This window comes from Orbicella franksi, chromosome 14, assembly GCF_964199315.1.
Source record: "Orbicella franksi chromosome 14, jaOrbFran1.1, whole genome shotgun sequence".
Taxonomy (NCBI): domain Eukaryota; kingdom Metazoa; phylum Cnidaria; class Anthozoa; order Scleractinia; family Merulinidae; genus Orbicella; species Orbicella franksi.
The window spans coordinates 23,141,125-23,158,982 of record NC_138158.1 but is presented as its reverse complement, the minus strand read 5'-3'; the positions used below and the strand labels follow the sequence as shown (position 1 = coordinate 23,158,982).

General features: G+C 37.7%; 2 protein-coding genes across 3 annotated transcripts; both read left to right on the top strand.

The window, feature by feature from the left end:
* The first annotated feature begins 5,556 nt into the window (after positions 1–5,556).
* Positions 5,557–9,006, top strand: LOC145468335 (von Willebrand factor-like). 2 transcript variants are annotated; one of them, XM_081452035.1, is made up of 4 exons: positions 5,557–5,741; positions 7,341–7,424; positions 7,680–7,697; positions 8,295–9,006. In XM_081452035.1, the coding sequence occupies exons 1-4, from the start codon at positions 5,666–5,668 to the stop codon at positions 8,756–8,758; spliced, it is 642 nt and encodes a 213-aa protein (XP_081308161.1). In that variant the 5' UTR covers positions 5,557–5,665; the 3' UTR covers positions 8,759–9,006. The 2 variants fall into 2 exon arrangements, with proteins under 2 accessions (XP_081308161.1, XP_081308162.1); XM_081452036.1 differs by lacking the exon at positions 5,557–5,741 and adding an exon at positions 6,173–6,238 and having other exon boundaries at positions 7,171–7,424.
* A 1,203-nt stretch (positions 9,007–10,209) lies between these two features.
* On the top strand, positions 10,210–16,501 carry LOC145467310 (coadhesin-like). The gene is made up of 7 exons (XM_081450850.1): positions 10,210–10,414; positions 11,363–11,539; positions 12,089–12,265; positions 12,685–12,861; positions 13,401–13,664; positions 14,542–14,984; positions 16,238–16,501. Exons 1-7 carry the CDS (start codon positions 10,210–10,212, stop codon positions 16,499–16,501), a joined length of 1,707 nt encoding a protein of 568 aa, XP_081306976.1.
* Positions 16,502–17,858: the final 1,357 nt, after the last annotated feature.

Sequence of the window (17,858 nt, the reverse complement as noted above, 5' to 3'; positions counted from 1 at the left end):
TTTAGGTGATAGTGTTATATCTTGATATCCACAGAAAAACTACAAAGCTACTACATAAAAAGTTATTAAACAGAAGAAGTTGCTCTTCCTTTCAAAATGGTAGCCATAATAGATTAAGATGGCTGATGACGGGACGAACGGGGCTTCTACTGTAAGTACCGCAGAGAAATGGCAGGAAATTTTCCTAGCATTCCTTACATACTCTCACTAGGGTTCTTCAACTTGCGGCCAAGGAAGGCGTCATAATCTGTTTCAGTGACATGCCGATGATATTAAATAAAAAATAAACCAGAAAGGGCCGATGGTATATGAGACAAGCTTTAAAATGAAGTCACGATGTTAATAGTGCTTTTAAAGTAAATAGTGCGTTCGAGTCATTCACGATGCTTTCAAATGATGACGGACTCCACCGACGCCAATAATCTGAACAAAACAAGGTCATTATATATCGGATCACGTCTAAACACACGTGAAGGAAGACTTGGGAGGAAAAAACGTGAGGGGACAAAACCGGGGAATGCCGATAAATCAAGTAATCCCGCAATGATGAACGAATTACACAACATGAACCTTCCTCTGCTTCTCCCCCTGAACCAAGTTCAGATCTACGATGACCGCCATATTACACTTACATGGCCGATGTTTGACATCGTGTTATATCTTTATATGCACAGAAAAACTACCAAGCTACTACATAAAAAATTATTAGACCAGAAAAATTGCACTTCGTTTTAAGATGGTGGTCTTATTAGATTAAGGTGGCTGTTGTTTGACATCATGCTCGTTTTAAGTGGTGAAAGGGATGGGATATCGAGAGATGAAGTTCCGGGTGACAGAAGACTGTCTTGATTCACAGACAAAAACTAGCAAGGTACTAAGGAAAACGTTATAGGACTTGAGATGCTGGACTTCGTTTGAAGATGGCGGCCATATTAGACTAAGATTGCCGATGTTTGACATTACCCTCTTTTTCACCCGTTGAAAAGATGGTCTTGTAACAGCGAGAGATGAAGACTTAGGTGAGAATTTTACTACTTGACATCCACACAGGTAATCCTCACATCCGTTTAGAATATGAGTAAAAGAGATTAACCTACGTTTATCCCTCGTTTTTAAACTCGTGGATACGCGAAGCGTAGAAACGTGTTTGTTGCGGGGACTCCGATATGCAAATGTGTCACTCACTCACTCACTCACTCACTCAGGTGTAGACACTGCTCGTAATTTGTCGGCCCGAACGAGAGCGCCCGAGTCCGACGCCATGTTGGAATAGTAACCGCGCCCGACGCCATATTGGAATAGAAACCGAGCCCGACGCCATATTGGTATAGCAACCGTGCAATCAGTGCGAGCCTACTACTCGATGTGTGCATCGATCCAGCCCCAATATTGATGATTTGGTAGCTTTTACACGACCATTAGTATTAGGTGTTTCGCTAAATTGAAGTGGAGTTGACTTCGAATGTTCGAATTAATACTATGGCCAACTTGAAGGCAGAATTTCAGGAGCATTTGAGTCGTCCAGGCGTTCAAAATGACCAGGAGAACCAGGAGATGTGCATTTGTTTGCTGGAAAGTGACCCGAAAAGCTAATGTGGTAAGCTTTGATGAGAATGTGTCTTATTCCTCGACCTTAATGAGCTTATATGAGCGAAACGAACAACTTTTAATGGACGAAACAGCTATTGAATACAAGACAAACATCGGTACCATTGTATAATATTGTAATTTCATTTTTATAATTTAGTAACGTCTAAACCTGAGACCAGCCGAAATATTGTTTTAACTCTACGACGTTGTGTCAGCCTTGCAGTAGTGACGTATTATCGTTTTACTTTTCCAGTTTGGCTGATTAGATCTGCTGTGAGATCCAACGTTCAATCAAGCAGGACCTTCGTTCACCGCTTTGCAGTTTAAACACTTAAGTTTTAATGTTGAGTTGTCCATGTTCAACCGGCATCGAGTTAAGTTTAGATTAAAGTTGTGTTCTCTGTACTTGTCTTGTTTATTTTAGTACATTGATCTGAACTCTAAGTGGGATGTGAAATGCACATAAACTTGGAAAGAAACTCCCAAATACTTGATTTTGATAAGCTTAAATGATTGTTACCCTGTCTTTTGTTTACACTTTTGCTTCCTGATTGAAAAGATAACAAAGGGAAAGAAACCCCCTGTGAGCTTGTCCCCAATTATTAGTTAATACTAAATACATTGACACTTCAATAAAGCTGTTATTATTATTATTGTTGGAACACATCTTTATGGTCGACAGATTTGTCGGATCAACACTGAAAATGCTTGCAAAAGAGTCTACTTATTTTGATGTATTTTACGTGCAATATATATAGAGACAAGCAGTTACACATTGGAAAAGACGTGCTGTCTCATAAGAAACCTTACCTATAACCTTGAATGAAATGCAATGAAAAACGTGTGTGAGCTCGTACGACTTGAATACATGCAAATTTTTCCAGCAGGCAGATCAACATCAAGATCTGGGTGTGAGGGAAGGGGAGAGGGGGAGGGGGGAGAGTACTCTATGATTTGTTGGGCAGGAGTGTCCTCTGTGACTCAAGAACCCTTAGCCTTTGCCACTCCATGTTCTGCTGCAATTTTGCCACCCTAGCTATTCTGGACGTATGTCTTTGTGATATGTGTGCAAAAAAAAGCCCACAAAAAAGCCTACACTTGGTGAGTTAAGTGCGACCTTGCATGGTACAAACCCGGCTTGTTTAAACAGCATTTAATAGTAATTGCAAGTTCACCAATATGTTTCATCTCTAGATTACCTAATCCACGAGTTTGGCCATAGGTCTCCTTTGATTTGTTTTGTGGCGGCCATTTTGTATTTTTAATATGGGCGCGATCTTCTAGTGTTTTTAACTGAAATTACGGAAAGTGCTCGGAGCCTGCTCGGAGCTCTAAGAAAATGACAATAAACCAATCTCGTGCCCAGGGACTCTCATCTTTCCGCCCTTTTTTCGCTTCAGGGAGAGGGGAAGATTAGAGTCCCTGGGGACAAGGTTGCTTCGATCGAAGGTAACTTTCCCCTCCATCTGTGTTCAAGGAATTGTCGCTATATAAACTCCATTACAACAGCGCGCGCGCTAGTCGTATCTATGCTTGTTAAACAGGATCAAAATGTTGAAAAGTGATATATATATATATATATGTCGAATTTCCTTATTTAAGTCCAAATTACAATATATATATCCTAATTGGAATATATATCCAAATTGGAATATAACTAACTGCAGACAGTACTGTTTCGGCCTTCTGGCATAATAGAAAGCACCCTATATTGTTAGATCCGTCATTTTGGCTCTACCGCAAACTCAAAAGATTGCAGGCGAAAATAACCGGATTAAAGTGAAAATCGTTTTATACAAAAAACTCTTCAGATTCAAAAGTTTTCGAATTCAAAGCTACCCAAAGTAAATTTCCATCTTATCTTGAAACGAAATATCAGCGAATGAAGCGCATATTTTGAGTTCGTTTACGGCAAGTTTGAGAATGTTTCCCGATAATCATACAAAAAACCATTTCGGCGAATGTCTGTGTTTTGCTTCTTTCAATAGTTATGACTATTTTAGTGAAGGGAATGATTGATTTATCAACTTACAAAGTTTAACTGAGTGTCAAAAACAAACTAGACAAGTAATCAAAATTTCCCGACACGGATTTATAAAGAAAGATATCAAGAAGACGTGGTGATGTTGATCGCGTCCTCCCGCTCAAATCTGATCAGAAATGGACTTGATTAGTGAACCTACTTTGGGAAATGGGCGCTATATTCGGAAAACATTAAAATTTTTGATTTTTACAAATACAACTTCGTAATCTACACTTATACTTTTTGCTTAATATACTTTACTGGGGATTGCGTCAAAATGTCCGACTGTAGGGCGAATGATGGTCATTTGGAGTACGCTTAAGTGAAGTTTAAAACGGGAACTTCATGAAGATTTCATTCTAGATTCGTGACAATTTTTCCTGATTATTATCGTAATGAAATATCGGTATATGTAGCTGTAATTAGCTAGTTTGAATTCTGGTGTAAGAATATTGTCTTTGATAAAGCTGCTTTAGGGAAATCAACAAAGAATATATGTTGGATGTATGTAATTAATTACACCTTGTTTGCACCAACTCCCTGCCTCTTAGTCGAGCGGCATAAAAAGGTAAATATTGTCTGCCGTGTAACTAGAACACCGCGGTTTAAAAACGATAGACCAACGGACCATTAAAATTGGAATAAATTGCTTTTCGATAAAACATGGTGGAATCTAAGAGTATAAAGCGGAGTATAATTTCTGTTTTGTTCTGTTCATATCACAGGCAAACTTACCACCACAACTGTCTTAAAAAAAAAGAAGCTGTAAACAGGTTTCGAATTAATGTTGTTTAATTTTAGGGAGAGTCGCTGTTGTTGATAAAAATTAATATAATCAGTGGTTTGTATATGAATATTGCTGCACAGTTTTCTTAAAGTCATCAACTCAGTTTCTGTTTCAAGTGAAGTCTTAATGAAAACGGGAACTTTGTGAAGATTTTATTCTAGATTCGTAATAATCTTTTCTGATTTTTATCGTAACGACATATCAGTATTTGTGGCTGTAGTTAGTTAGTATGAATTCGGCGTAGGATTATTGTCTTTGGAAATGCCCCTTCGGGGAAATCAATAATGGATGTATGTAGGGTGTATGTAATTAATTACACCTTTTTTGCACCAACTCCCTGTCTCTTAGTCGAGCGGCATAAAAAGGTAAATATTTTTTGTCTACTAGAATACCACCGTTAGAAAACGATGGACCAACGGACCATAAAGCTAAGAAACAATTTCTTTGAATATTGTCATAACATGGATTTCTATTGAGAGTATATGAAATGTCAAACGTTAAATGAGATGTAATAACTACAATTATTATTCCACTTTTATTAAACAAGTCTAACAAGAGTCTGCAGGTGAACATTGTTTGAACAGTAGCTACTTCTGTGAAGTTTTTAAATTCGTTTACTTGGTTTTGAGCAATAAAACTAATAGAGAATTCTACTAATAGAGGAATCTAAGAAAAAGTTACGGACTGTAATTCTGTTCTATGACAATTTTTCCTGCTCTTTATCGTAATAAAATATCGGTGTCTATGGCTGTAATTAGCTAGTTTGTTTTCTAGAGTAGGATTGTTGTAATTGAAAAAGTCCCTTCGAGGAAAATCAATAAAGGATGTATGTAAGATGTTTGTACCTAATTACACCTTATTTGTACCAACCTGCTGCCTCTTAGCCAACTCTTGGGAGGCTGTACATACTACAGGTTTGAGTCCCGCGCAGCCGGGAAGTTCAAAGAAAGTTGTGTTTTGTATGATGCTGACATGTTTATAAGTCCAAAAAATTATTAAAATATCGTGTTTATGTTTCGACATTTTTAAACTTTGGATTGCACGTTTTCTTCTAAAGAAACTAAATGGAAAAACCAGCACTTTCGATCATTGACCAGTTCCTCACAACAATGAAACATAATACGATAATGAACGTGTAAAACGACCACAAATATCATAATTCCATGCCATAGTAAAGTTAATGGGGATCTACTTAAACAGTCTGCATGAGGTCGATTTTTGAATTAATTTTGGGTGTTTACTTGAGCTCGTAATAAGGGTCGCACATGGGGAGCCAAGCAACACTGAAACAGAGGCCTTCGTCGATGCTGCTCAGTTGCGCCGTCGGACATAAACTACAGGGTGAGGTAACATTTAATTTGTACTCCAACTATCATCGTTTAAAGGTATTTAGTCAACTTATATTTTTGGCTTCTTGGTCAATTTATTCCTTGCTAGGTCCAGATTTTGAACAGTATTGTCTAAAAATGTAAGAAGATGTGGAATTTTTTTCATGGAATAGCGTTTCACATTTACACTTGCTCGTGTTCAAGGCCGCTCTTATCCATTGAACAGCCTGCTGGCCCCTGAAGAAATTTTATAATTTACTTGGGATTTACAGCTCTCGTTATTGTTATTTACAGGCGTTCGTTTCCTTCATCGAGAAGCGCTTTTGTGATGATCCCGTCTCTGAATTGGTGCAAATACTGTGTGAAGCACTAAGTTGTAATCTTAATTTAAAAAAGCAATTTATCTTTCTTTTAAACATTATGTTGGCTAGTTATTTTATCAATCAGGAGTTGTTTAATACTGCATTGCAAATTCATTGCCTTCGGTCTTTTTTCACATTTCAATTTACTGTAAAACGCTGTTCTGCGGCATTTTGTAATAACTACGCATTTTGTAATACCTTACGCATTTTGTAATAAAAGTTGCAGCATTTTGTAATTACCTGCAGTATTTTGTATTAAATGCAAACGACGCATTTTGTAATAAGAGCTGCAGCATTTTGTAATAAACGTCAGTCTACGCAATTGATAATAACGTGGTGACGCAAATTGTAATAAGTCTCTTCACACGATAATTTCACCAAGCATACAGATTGGCTGGATTCCCTTCAACACCAACCTGATGGAAAATCAGTTATTATATTATTGCAGGATTTTTTAAACTGAATATGAGTACAGTATCTGCATGGGTATTTGTACAGTAGATGTATGCGATTTTTTAGATAAGTTCTTTTTTCTCACTTTTGTCCGAGTCTTGGAATCAAGTTAGGTTCACGAAAAAGAAAGTAATAAAACGTCAACATTTGCGTGACAATGGGTGGAACTATTTCACCTGGTGGTATTCCATTCTCCATTATGAAGATTTAGGAAATTTTTAAGGAATTGAGAATTTTATTTTCCAAAATTTATACACCTCTCAGACTAAAATTATGCCACATGCTTATTGAAAATATAGATTTGCATAGAAGTATGTGGGTTGTTTAGCTCCCAATATCTGCTAAAAAAGAGCACTTGACAAACTATATTAAGCCAGTGTTGAAGGGAATCCAGCCAATCTGTATGCTTGGTGAAATTATCGTGTGAAGAGACTTATTACAATTTGCGTCACCACGTTATTACCAATTGCGTAGACTGACGTTTATTACAAAATGCTGCAGCTCTTATTACAAAATGCGTCGTTTGCATTTAATACAAAATACTGCAGGTAATTACAAAATGCTGCAACTTTTATTACAAAATGCGTAAGGTATTACAAAATGCGTAGTTATTACAAAATGCCGCAGAACAAACGCAATGCTTAATAACCGCATGAATACTATCGCTATATGTTGGAGCCCGTAGGACCAGTCGGGTGACCGATAACTTAAATTATTTTCTGATAAAACTTTATCTTCTTAAAATGGGCGAGTAACTCTAAATGTTTAAAGCAGACTTGTCACGACTTTTTACGCAGTTTTATTCATCTATCGCCGAAGAATTCTTGACGTCATGTACTTGCTGTGGCTCCTGGCCCTCTTTATGTTCTCCTTGTCTTCAGGTAACATTTGACTTGAGTGGGTCTCATAACTGCAAATTGGTAATGTAATTAACTTTTGCTTATTTGGTAACACGAAATGACAGCGAAGCTAAACTGAATTTCAGTAAAAATATCTGGATTACAGCAATTCTACCTAACGTAGCATTGGTACACTGAACTGTCTCACTACTTAGTCAGAACAATTTGCTTTTTCGTTCGTTTCAATAATGAAGAATTCATTTTATATTTCTAGCTGTTCTTTTTGCTCTTTTTCAGACTTCCAGGAAGTACAAGGTCTGTCACCAAATATCTATAACTTGATTGTAATATTGTATATAAAACTATCTAGTCTTAGTGTAGTAGTAAAGGACTCAATACAAAAATAAGTAAGACGAAATTAGGTGCTGAAACACTTCTGGAAAATAATGACAATTCAAATGCGCCATAATTGCCAATTTTTAGCAACTTCGTGAAAATTATGTAAAACCTTTTTCATTCCATGTTCAAACATAACATTTAGACATGGTGCTGCAAATAAAACTCGAACTGAACGGTCTCACTAAAAGAAACTAAGCCATTAGTAGTACGAAATATTTCGCTACGATGTATGTTTAATTTTGCAAGAGTGAAAATTGTAAGAGTGAGGAAAAAGTGAAAACAAAAATTGTTTCCCGGCAAAGAGAAAATGACAATTAATGAATTCAAAGGCTCCAGCTTCGCTTTTCCCATGTGACATAAAGGACTTAAAAGCATGGTAGAATGCAAAAAGTATTTTTTTAATTTTTTAATTCTCTGCAACTTGTTTAAACATTTAAATGAGCGGTAGATATCATTCTTATTATTTCAAATTGGAAAAGACAAACATTTTAAAACACTTAATGCATTCTTTAGGAGGCTGTGCTGGCCGGATGCTGGATATTGCCATTCTCGGGGACATATCTAAGAGTTTGAATCGCGATGACCTTTCAAAGTTCAGAAAAGTTGTTATTGCCATGATAAAGAGAATAGGCGTGGAACCCAAAGGCAATCATTTTGGTCTCATCACGTTTGCTAATTCGGCCTGGCGACACAATCTCTTTAAGCAAACTAAATATCAGGACGAAGAAAAACTACTCGAGCTGGTGAGAGAGAAGATTAAGAACATTGCCAAAAAAGTGGGCACCCGCACTGACTCAGCCCTTAGATTAGCTCGGAGCGACCTGTTTAACCCTGATAACGGAGACAGGAAAGAAGCCGATAATCTATTGTTCCTTTTCACGGATGGAAAACCCTACGGACATAATACCGCCGATAAAGAACTTTTCCAACGACTATCGCAAAATTTGGAGGTAAGTGAACGTTCTTTAATAACATAACATGACTTATCTTTGAAATGACTTAAAGATTTTGTAACATTTTCGTAAAATAGTGGAGAATGAGCAGTCTAGTGTACCATGAGAAAAACAACCGGAACTACAACCTCAAGGCATTGCAGCACTAGCCATAAACATTCTCTTTTTTTACCAGAAGATTGTTTTCCTGGCCCAGGCTGAATATTCTTATTCTTCTGCCGATTCTAGGCTCAAAATATTCTTTGAATATTTTTAGATTATAGGAATAAAAAGTGGACTATGCCCACAAAACGTCAAATTATCTGTTCTATCATGACTTTGATGGCATTGAAGTCACTTTTGAGCCAGACTGCAGGCAATACAGCCTGATATGACATACATAAATCTTGCAGAAATGTTATGACATCGAACCTACGCCTAGTGCTGTTTTTGTTGTTTTTTTTTTGGCTGAGTTTGCCGCTCAGGGAAGGAAGAATTTTTATACAGTTTTTTTATTGTATTATATCGTGTTTACAATTTTTTTTTCAAAACAAACAAATGATGTGTTTTTTTTTTCAAAATCTCAACGTCGGCTTCATTCTTAAAATATTCTAAAATTTTCGTAAATTTTAGCCTCGATATTGTTATAAAGTATATTCTTGTAAAAAGAAACAGTTTATGGCGTATAGTCAACCAAGATAACACGTTATGGTGCTGGTTTTTCCTGAGCTCTTCATTGAATCTGCTTGCTCAAATGTTCGATAGGCTTTAACAATCATTCTCGTGGCAAATAATCAGTGTCTTTTTGACAAATGTCCAAAACAAGAAAAGAGTAAAAAACACAATGCACCGGGTAAAAAATATTCACTTGATGATTTGCGTTTTATCGTGACTCTATTATTTACATTCTTCTTCATACAGGCAATGGCCTTACTGTAATGCTTAAGGTGATTCCCTAGCAAATGAACCCGCCATAGATTTCCGATGAAACTTGGTATGCTGATGTTAAAGGACAAAGAGATATTAAAAACGTAATAAAAAGAGGGGGTCACCGCCAGAAAAAATGTCTTCAAATAGCCTGCATTTTTTTATCCTTTAAAGGAAACATAATTTGGACATGCGCTGTTGAGCCCGTCATGTCTCCCTCTGTAGTATTTATTTCACTGCAAAAAAAGTAGCCATAGATTTCTGTTAATTTTTTTCTCAGTTATTGAAGATATTGTTCTCGTTGAAATTATGAAATAAAAAGTGGGGGACACCGTGTTCATTTAAGAGAAAAGGAGCATTTATTTCGCTATCGAGCTTAGTTTGTGGGAAATCTTTTTACGTTTTGTACGCGCACGCCCTCATGTGCGCGCGCTAATGACGCGAAAATCGTGCGCAGTAGAGATGCGTAATGCAGTACTAAGGAATCACCTTAACTTGATTGAAGTATAACCTTTAGTTCTAATTTGTATTCATATGCACTTCAACTTTTAAGAAGCGACAAGGCGAGTATGGATCTGACTTGCAATCCTGAAAGTTATCATATTGTTCTATTTCAAAAGAATAAAGGTGTTAAAATCATCGCTGTTGGAATCGGAAACAACATCAACAAGGATTTCATGTATAAAGTTGTTGGAAAGACGGGGAAAGTGATATTAACGAAGAATTTTGATTCCCTACTTGACAAAATTGGAGACATCCTAGACAAAGCCTGTGGTGAGTGGAATAATCTACAAGCTGTGCTTATTGAGGTTTTGTGGAACCGAGATAGCTAGCTTCTGTTTACGTATAACTCATAAAGGGAAATTGCAGATTACCTAACTGTACATGGATTTGAACATTAAAACTGACTTGCATTTTTTATGCATTCTCTAATGGATTAAGCGTTTCTTGTAGGAAGTCTTAAGTCACTCCTTAAATGACGCAGGGCTGAGATGTAGATGTAAATAGAATGTTACGAGTTCAGTGAATTAGTCGAAGATTAATTTAGGGAGCTTAAGCAATGTCGTCGTCGTCGCCGAGGACGACGCCTAGTAGAAAATGCATCTATATTTTACCCGCGAAATTCGCGATTGCCTAGATCTGTTCAGTATACCATGGCTGTAAAAACGTGCTTAAGCTAAGTATGCAATGACGGCCTTCAATTTCAAATGAAAATACGAAAAATTAGCCGTCGTCGTCCGCGCTCAGACGACACGGAACTTGGTCATTTTCACGTGCTTGTCTCGCCCAGGACGGCAAAGAAATGCACAAAGATTTATAACGCACGTGCACAGCTATTGTTTTACTCATTAAATCTTTTGTTTTGTGACGTTCTCGCTGCCGTCGTCGTCGTGGTTTGCTTGAGCTCCCCAAGTACAAAAGACGACGTTTTCAGCGTAACGGATCAAGTTCATACTTCCTAGTAAATATCATAATGATTTATCGATATTAACTTGTTTCAGAGCAAACTCAAGATATAATTTGCCAAGGTTTACTAATACTTTCAAAAACATGTTGCTATCAAGGCTTGATTTTATGCAATTTTCAATTATTTCCAGATCAAGTGTGGTCCATGAAAGAGCTTTGACATGATACCTTAATTTATGATTCTTTATAAAAGAAGTCAATTAACCCAACAGAATAGACTGCAGTAATGAAAACGTTCTCTTTTTCCTTTAACAGCAATTGACGGTGGCTACACTGATTGGAAAGAATCTTCTGTGTGCACTGTGACGTGTGGAGGAGGAACCCAGACACTAACAAGAACCTGCACCAAGCCCCCGCCATCTAACGGTGGAAAAGGCTGCAGTGGCCTGGGACCAGCTAAGAAGGTTGTTCCATGCAATGAACAGGAATGCCGTAAGTTAATATTTTTTCACTTATTGTTGTATGTTTTGTCAGTTACCTGTCTGGAGATATCGACTGAAGCGAGTTAGTACAAATTTAATGTTCTTCGACCCCTGAGGGATTCTTAGAGAGACCAACCAAAATAAATTGACGTTCAAACTCTGTTTACGCGCGCTCCTTGTCCTGACGTTAACGTGCCCATAGTAACGTCGGTATTGTTTGATCTTCTTTCAAGAATAAATTTTTGGAGAATTGAATTTAGTTTGGAGAGCATATAGACACTATAAATTGATTATAACTTTACGACTTAACCATCAGTAACTGCAGCAAATATGAGAGAAACCCCTTAAATACTGAACGAGACATTTGCTAAAGACGATGATATGGCGTCGTCGTCATCATCATCATTATAGCCACCAACATCATCACCATCATCTCTTGTAGGAAGTCTTAAATCCCTGACGTTTACCTTAATTTAGTTTACTGTTCTTCATGAAAGAAGTCACTTAACCAACAAAATAGAGCGCAGTAGTGAAAGATTTCTCCTTTTCCTTTTAACAGCAATTGACGGTGACTACACTGATTGGAAAGCATCTTCTGTGTGTACTGTGACGTGTGGAGGAGGAACACAGACACTAACAAGAACCTGCACCAATTCCCCACCATCTAACGGTGGAAAGGACTGCAGTGGACTAGGACCAGCTACAAAGGATGTTTCATGCAATGAACAGGGATGCCGTAAGCTGACATTATTTCACTAACGATGCAATGCAGTAGTAGTGAATGCTGTAACATATAGTTCCATAACATATCGTTCCGTATCGATCTTCTAAGTTTATTTTCAGTCTGAATATTGAGTTGAAAATGGGTTTACATACTATTATCACCATCAAGATTATAACAATCTTCACAACTGCCAACACCACCGCCATCATCATCATCGTCATCATCATCGTCGTCATCATCATCGTCGTCATCATCATCGTCGTCATCATCATCGTCATCGTCATAATCGTCATCGTCATCATCGTCATCGTCATCATCATCATCATCAGCATCATCGTTGTCGTTATCATCGACATCATTGAATTTTCACACCTTGGTAAGACCGTTAGTTCTCTCTTTCTTTCTCTTTAAGAGATATTTCTCTATTTTAGCAATTGACGGTGGCTATACTGATTGGAAGGAAACTTCTGTGTGTACTGTGACGTGTGGAGGAGGAACACAGACACTTACAAGGACATGTACCAATCCTCCGCCATCTAACGGTGGAAAAGATTGCAGTGGACTGGGGCCAGCTGAGAAGATACAGCAGTGCAATACACAAGATTGCCGTAATTAATAAAATTATTAACCTTTCTGTTAATTTATGTATTTACATCTTCTCTCGATGAATTTGCTTTAAATCGTCAGGCACAGTTTGATTTTAGCATGTTAGTCAGCAAATTTGTCATTTATAAACTGCATTCCCTTCAGTGCAATATTTGCTATTAATTTTAGTGCTTTTGAACACAATTATTAACCATCATTGGATGAGGTTGAGCAAAATATCGTGATTTGTCAGTGGGGATCATAATAATAATATAAGATAATAATAACAATAACAATAATAATAATAATAATAATAACAAGAATAATTGATCTGCGAGACACTGACAAATCACGATATTTTGCGATAACCGAGTTTAATAGTTGTTTTATCATTCGATTACCAAGTTTGTTTTCATATTTAAATCACTCTCTGACAGCTCGGGGAAGTGATCTGCCATTTTTCACGCAAAAGCGTGGTTTTAATTACGCATGAGCAGAATATTATTTGTAGCAAAACACATTTAGACCGTAATACGCATGATCAGATATTATTTGTAGGCAGTTATTTGCATGTCACTTGATGGGCTCTCGACCAATGAAAAGGAAGGGAAAAATGCGTCGAATGATAAATATCATTGCTTGCATTTAACAATTGACGGCAATTACACTGATTGGTCGGAATCCTCTGAGTGCAGTGTGACGTGTGGCGGAGGAACACAGACACTAACAAGAGCCTGCACCAACCCCCCGCCTGCTAACGGTGGAAAGGACTGCAGTGAACTGGGACCAGCTACGAAAGATGTTTCATGCAATGAACAGGAATGCCGTAAGCTAACATTATTCCACTAATTCTGGTATCTTTTTTTCAGTTACCTGTCTGAAGATATCGACTAAATTGACTTCAAATTCAATGCTCGTCGATCCCCAAGGAGTCCTTTGAGAGAACCAATCACAATAAATTCACTTTGGTATCCTGGGTACCCACGCTCGTTGTCATAATGTCAACCTATGGTGACGTCGGTATTCTTTGGTCCTCTTTTAAATATAAATTCATGGAGAATTCAATTTAAGTTGGAGAATATATATATTCATAATATGGAATGGACCCTGCGCACGCTCTGATTGGTCAAAAACCCATGTTTTATCAGAGTCATAGAAAAAGCGTGTTTTATTGTTTTGTGCGTGTAAAATCTATATCATAAAGCACATGAAGAAGCCTAAGCCGTGTATTACACTGTGATAAAACATTCCGGACATTTGAGAACACTCGAGAAATGTAAAAAACACTCGCCTGCGGCTCGTGTTTTCTACATTTCCCTCGTGTTCTCAAATGCCTGTCGTGTTTTATTACAGTGTAATACACGGTTTAGGCTTCTTTATTTGTTCAATATAGACACAATAAATTGATAATTGCTTTTATTGCGACTTAACCAGCAGTAACTACAGCAAATATGAGAGGAACACCAAATTAAATATTGAACGAGACATTTGCTACAGACGTTGGCATGGCGGATTTGAGTAGATTGTATGAAGCAGATTTTTACTCGTTATGAGGCTCGAGTGCGTGTCGTCAACATATGATACTTTTGTATCTTCTTTGCTGCTCTCCAAACTTCCCAAAATGGTGAAGCGAAGAAAAAGTATTGTACATAAGTCCCTAGTAAGGAGCTACGAAATAATTCTTCACCTTTGGTTCTCTTCAGCGCCACCTTGTACAGCAGGACTTGACGTGGGAATTGTTCTGGACAAATCAAAGAGCGTTAAGAACCCCAACCTAGTCAAGGTCATCAGCTTCCTGGGTGAACTGATTGGTAAATTCCACCCCGCACCAGATGCAGATCACTTTGGGTTCATCACATTTCACAACAAGGCCAACATGGTGTTCACCTTTTCCAATTCGGAATACCATGACAAGGATGCCCTCTTAGCGAAAATTGCCAGCGAACCAAAAAAGCTGGAACTTGAAACTCGCACTGATCTGGCGCTGAAAATGGCGAGGGACAATCTCTTTACCGAAAAGGGAGGAGACAGGCCAGACAAGCCAAATGTTATGATTGTGCTCACGGATGGCAAGCCAACCAAACCCAAAGGCCAAAAGAACTTTGACTTTAAAACTTTTGCTGAAGGAATATCAAAAGATTTCAAAGTGAGTATTCTTCAATGATCGTTTATTTGATCGTTTGACTTATCAAGAAACTCTGGCCGCCTCGTGGAGACAAACGGTCGTTATAATCATTCCCTTTTTCTACCCATTTCCTCAGAAATAATCAATATAGCTGTTAGTGATATCATTTGCGTTTGGGTGCTTCTCCCCCTGACTTAACTGGTTTCATTTTTTTGCGTAACACTCAAGTTTTACTCGCACACTTTAAGTGCCCATGAAATGAAAATTTAATTGCCGCTTTCCTCAAAGGTTTTTCTAAATAGAGAAAAATGGCGTTTTCCTTTTTGGAATATCTTTTATCGTTTTAGATATATCGACGTTTTTCTATTATGCAAATGAGGAAAGTGATGACTTCATAAATAGTGCAACTAAAACAGTAAAATACTGAATCGAGAATATCTCTAGAAATATTTAAGCGGTGTTCTTTGAACTTGGCACGAGAGACGTACATCACAAAAGAAACAAATTGACACCTATTTGCCGTTGCCATGATAACACTCTTGGCTTCAGTCTCCTTCTGTTGAAAACCAAATATTCCTATTTGCAAGCCTTTAAAGTGAGACAGAGGGTCCTTCTCGGAACAGACACGGTTCCCACATTATCTTAACTCTCCTCATTAGATCGCTGGGAGTGGATGATCATTGGTTAAGACAAAAACTAGGAATTTCAGTCTTGAATTAGACAGGACCAGCGGCAACACGGTATCCTGTTCTGTTGAAAAGAATTCTTGGAATACATTCAACGTACTTTGGTATCAGAATAGTAACTCATTTGAACAGACACTCGGGCTTACTCCATTTACTTTTAATTCGCAATGTTTTCAGTCAAACGCACCCTTAGATGGTTGAATAAAACCTCTTGCCACTTTACACACCAGGATGTTTCTCTTGTATGTCCGACTTTTGTTAGTTTCATAATTCAAATGACCGAACTTATCACACGGAAAGTCGCTTCTTCGGCTGTAAATTAGAATTAACCGCAAAACGCTTCCTACGAAACTTGATTATGTTTTGTGTGGTAAGTCCGGATAGTCTTGCTTGTAGCAAGATATCTCAGCAAACTCACACTCTTTTTAAATTTCCAGGGAAATGGGTTCGTTACTGATCAAAATGTCAGATACAATTGTTTTTGCAGGACATGGTTTCCAAGAATATTCCAGTTATCTACGCGACTAAATCCGTTTTCATTTTGAATGGCGACGTATCTTGTACAATATCACTCTTGTCTTTTAACAGGCAAAGCACGTTAATACAGTGGCCGTTGGTATCGGCCCGGGTGTAAACAAGGAAACCCTTAAGTTGATCGCGGGTGATGGCAACCCTGTGGTTCAGGTGGAAGACTTCAACCAGCTGGAAAAGATGTTGGCGACAATCAAATCATCTGCCTGCAGCTCTGGTACGTCTAAAATCGAACAGACCTTAAACTTCTTCTGTTGTAGTTTAGATCTTGTTTCCAACTACGAAATATGGAAAATATGGATAATGTTGGCCAATTGTTAAATATGCAAAATACCACGGAAGTAGCCAATGAAGTACCTTATTACATGAAATTTTCGCGACACGTTAATTTCGCGAATTTCGCGATTTAAAAAAAATCGCGAAATTTAAGTTACGCGAAAATTAAATGTCGCGAAATTAACATGATACGAAAATTAAGTGACTCACATTACGTCAATAATTAAAAAAGCGACTTTATTACCATTACACACGTTTATAACAATCATTTTTAACTATTCTGTGGTAATGTTCTGGTCCTCTTCATCACTACTGCTTTCCGTCACCACTCCAGGTAGCACTTCTTTTGTACAATCCTCAAACTGTCCATTTACTGCCTCCTTGTCGTGCTGTTCCACTAGTTGCTTAAACCTTTCAATTGCCTTGTAGACACTGTGAGAACATCTTTCTTGTTAGTGTTTATATAGTCAGTTGCGTTTCTGTTTATTTGGACGTTGTTGATTAAGTTGTTTGATCAAATTCAGGGACGTCTTAAATAACATTGACAAAGAAATATAGTGTCTCACTCAAAAACGCGAAATTAAAGTGAGTCAAAATGCAAAATTTTCGCAAAATCGCGAAATTAAGGTGTCGCGAAATATGCGAACCTCAAAACCGCGAAATTAACGTGTCGCGAAAATTTGCACGTAATAAGGTATCAAAAGAATACCTGAGGTCGAAATTCATCAAAAAGGTGAGGGAAAGACAAACGTTGTAGCAACGAATGAAATCTCAATTCAGTGTTCAGACTAAATTAAAACGTATGGAGCGCCTGATGTTGTGCTCAGTTGGCACATTTTGTGGGTCATAAAGGTTGCAATTGTTTGGCTCATAGTCTATCATGTTTAGAAGTTCTTGGCAAAGCTTCCTTTCGAACGTTGCTGAACTTTTTTGAATGACACATAACTTGAAGTACCTGCTCCTGCTTGTCGTTTGGTGTTTACATCTGTATACTTAATCTACAAAGGGATTTATTTATTACCGCGGATGTAAAAGAGAAAAAAGGAAATAAATCACTATTAAGATAAAAAAGTGAAGAAACTGGCCCCAATCGTCTCAAACACTCGGTTGGCCTTTTAATTCAGCAGGAAGTGAGTTCCACTCCGGTATCGCTCCTGCATAAAAACTGAATTTGTAAGTATTGCTCGCAGGGGCAAAAGTGTCAATTAGGCACCTCCACCTATGAAGCTGTCAAGGTCACGATACATTGGTTTGGAAGTCATCGCATAAAAGGACATTTTGTCAAAACATTAATTTGGCGTTATCATTATTAAATTACCATCATAGCGGAGCTCCGGCGGAACCCCATACTCATATAGGAAGGAAAAGGAAACCCATGAGTTGATTTTCTCATGGTTATCGT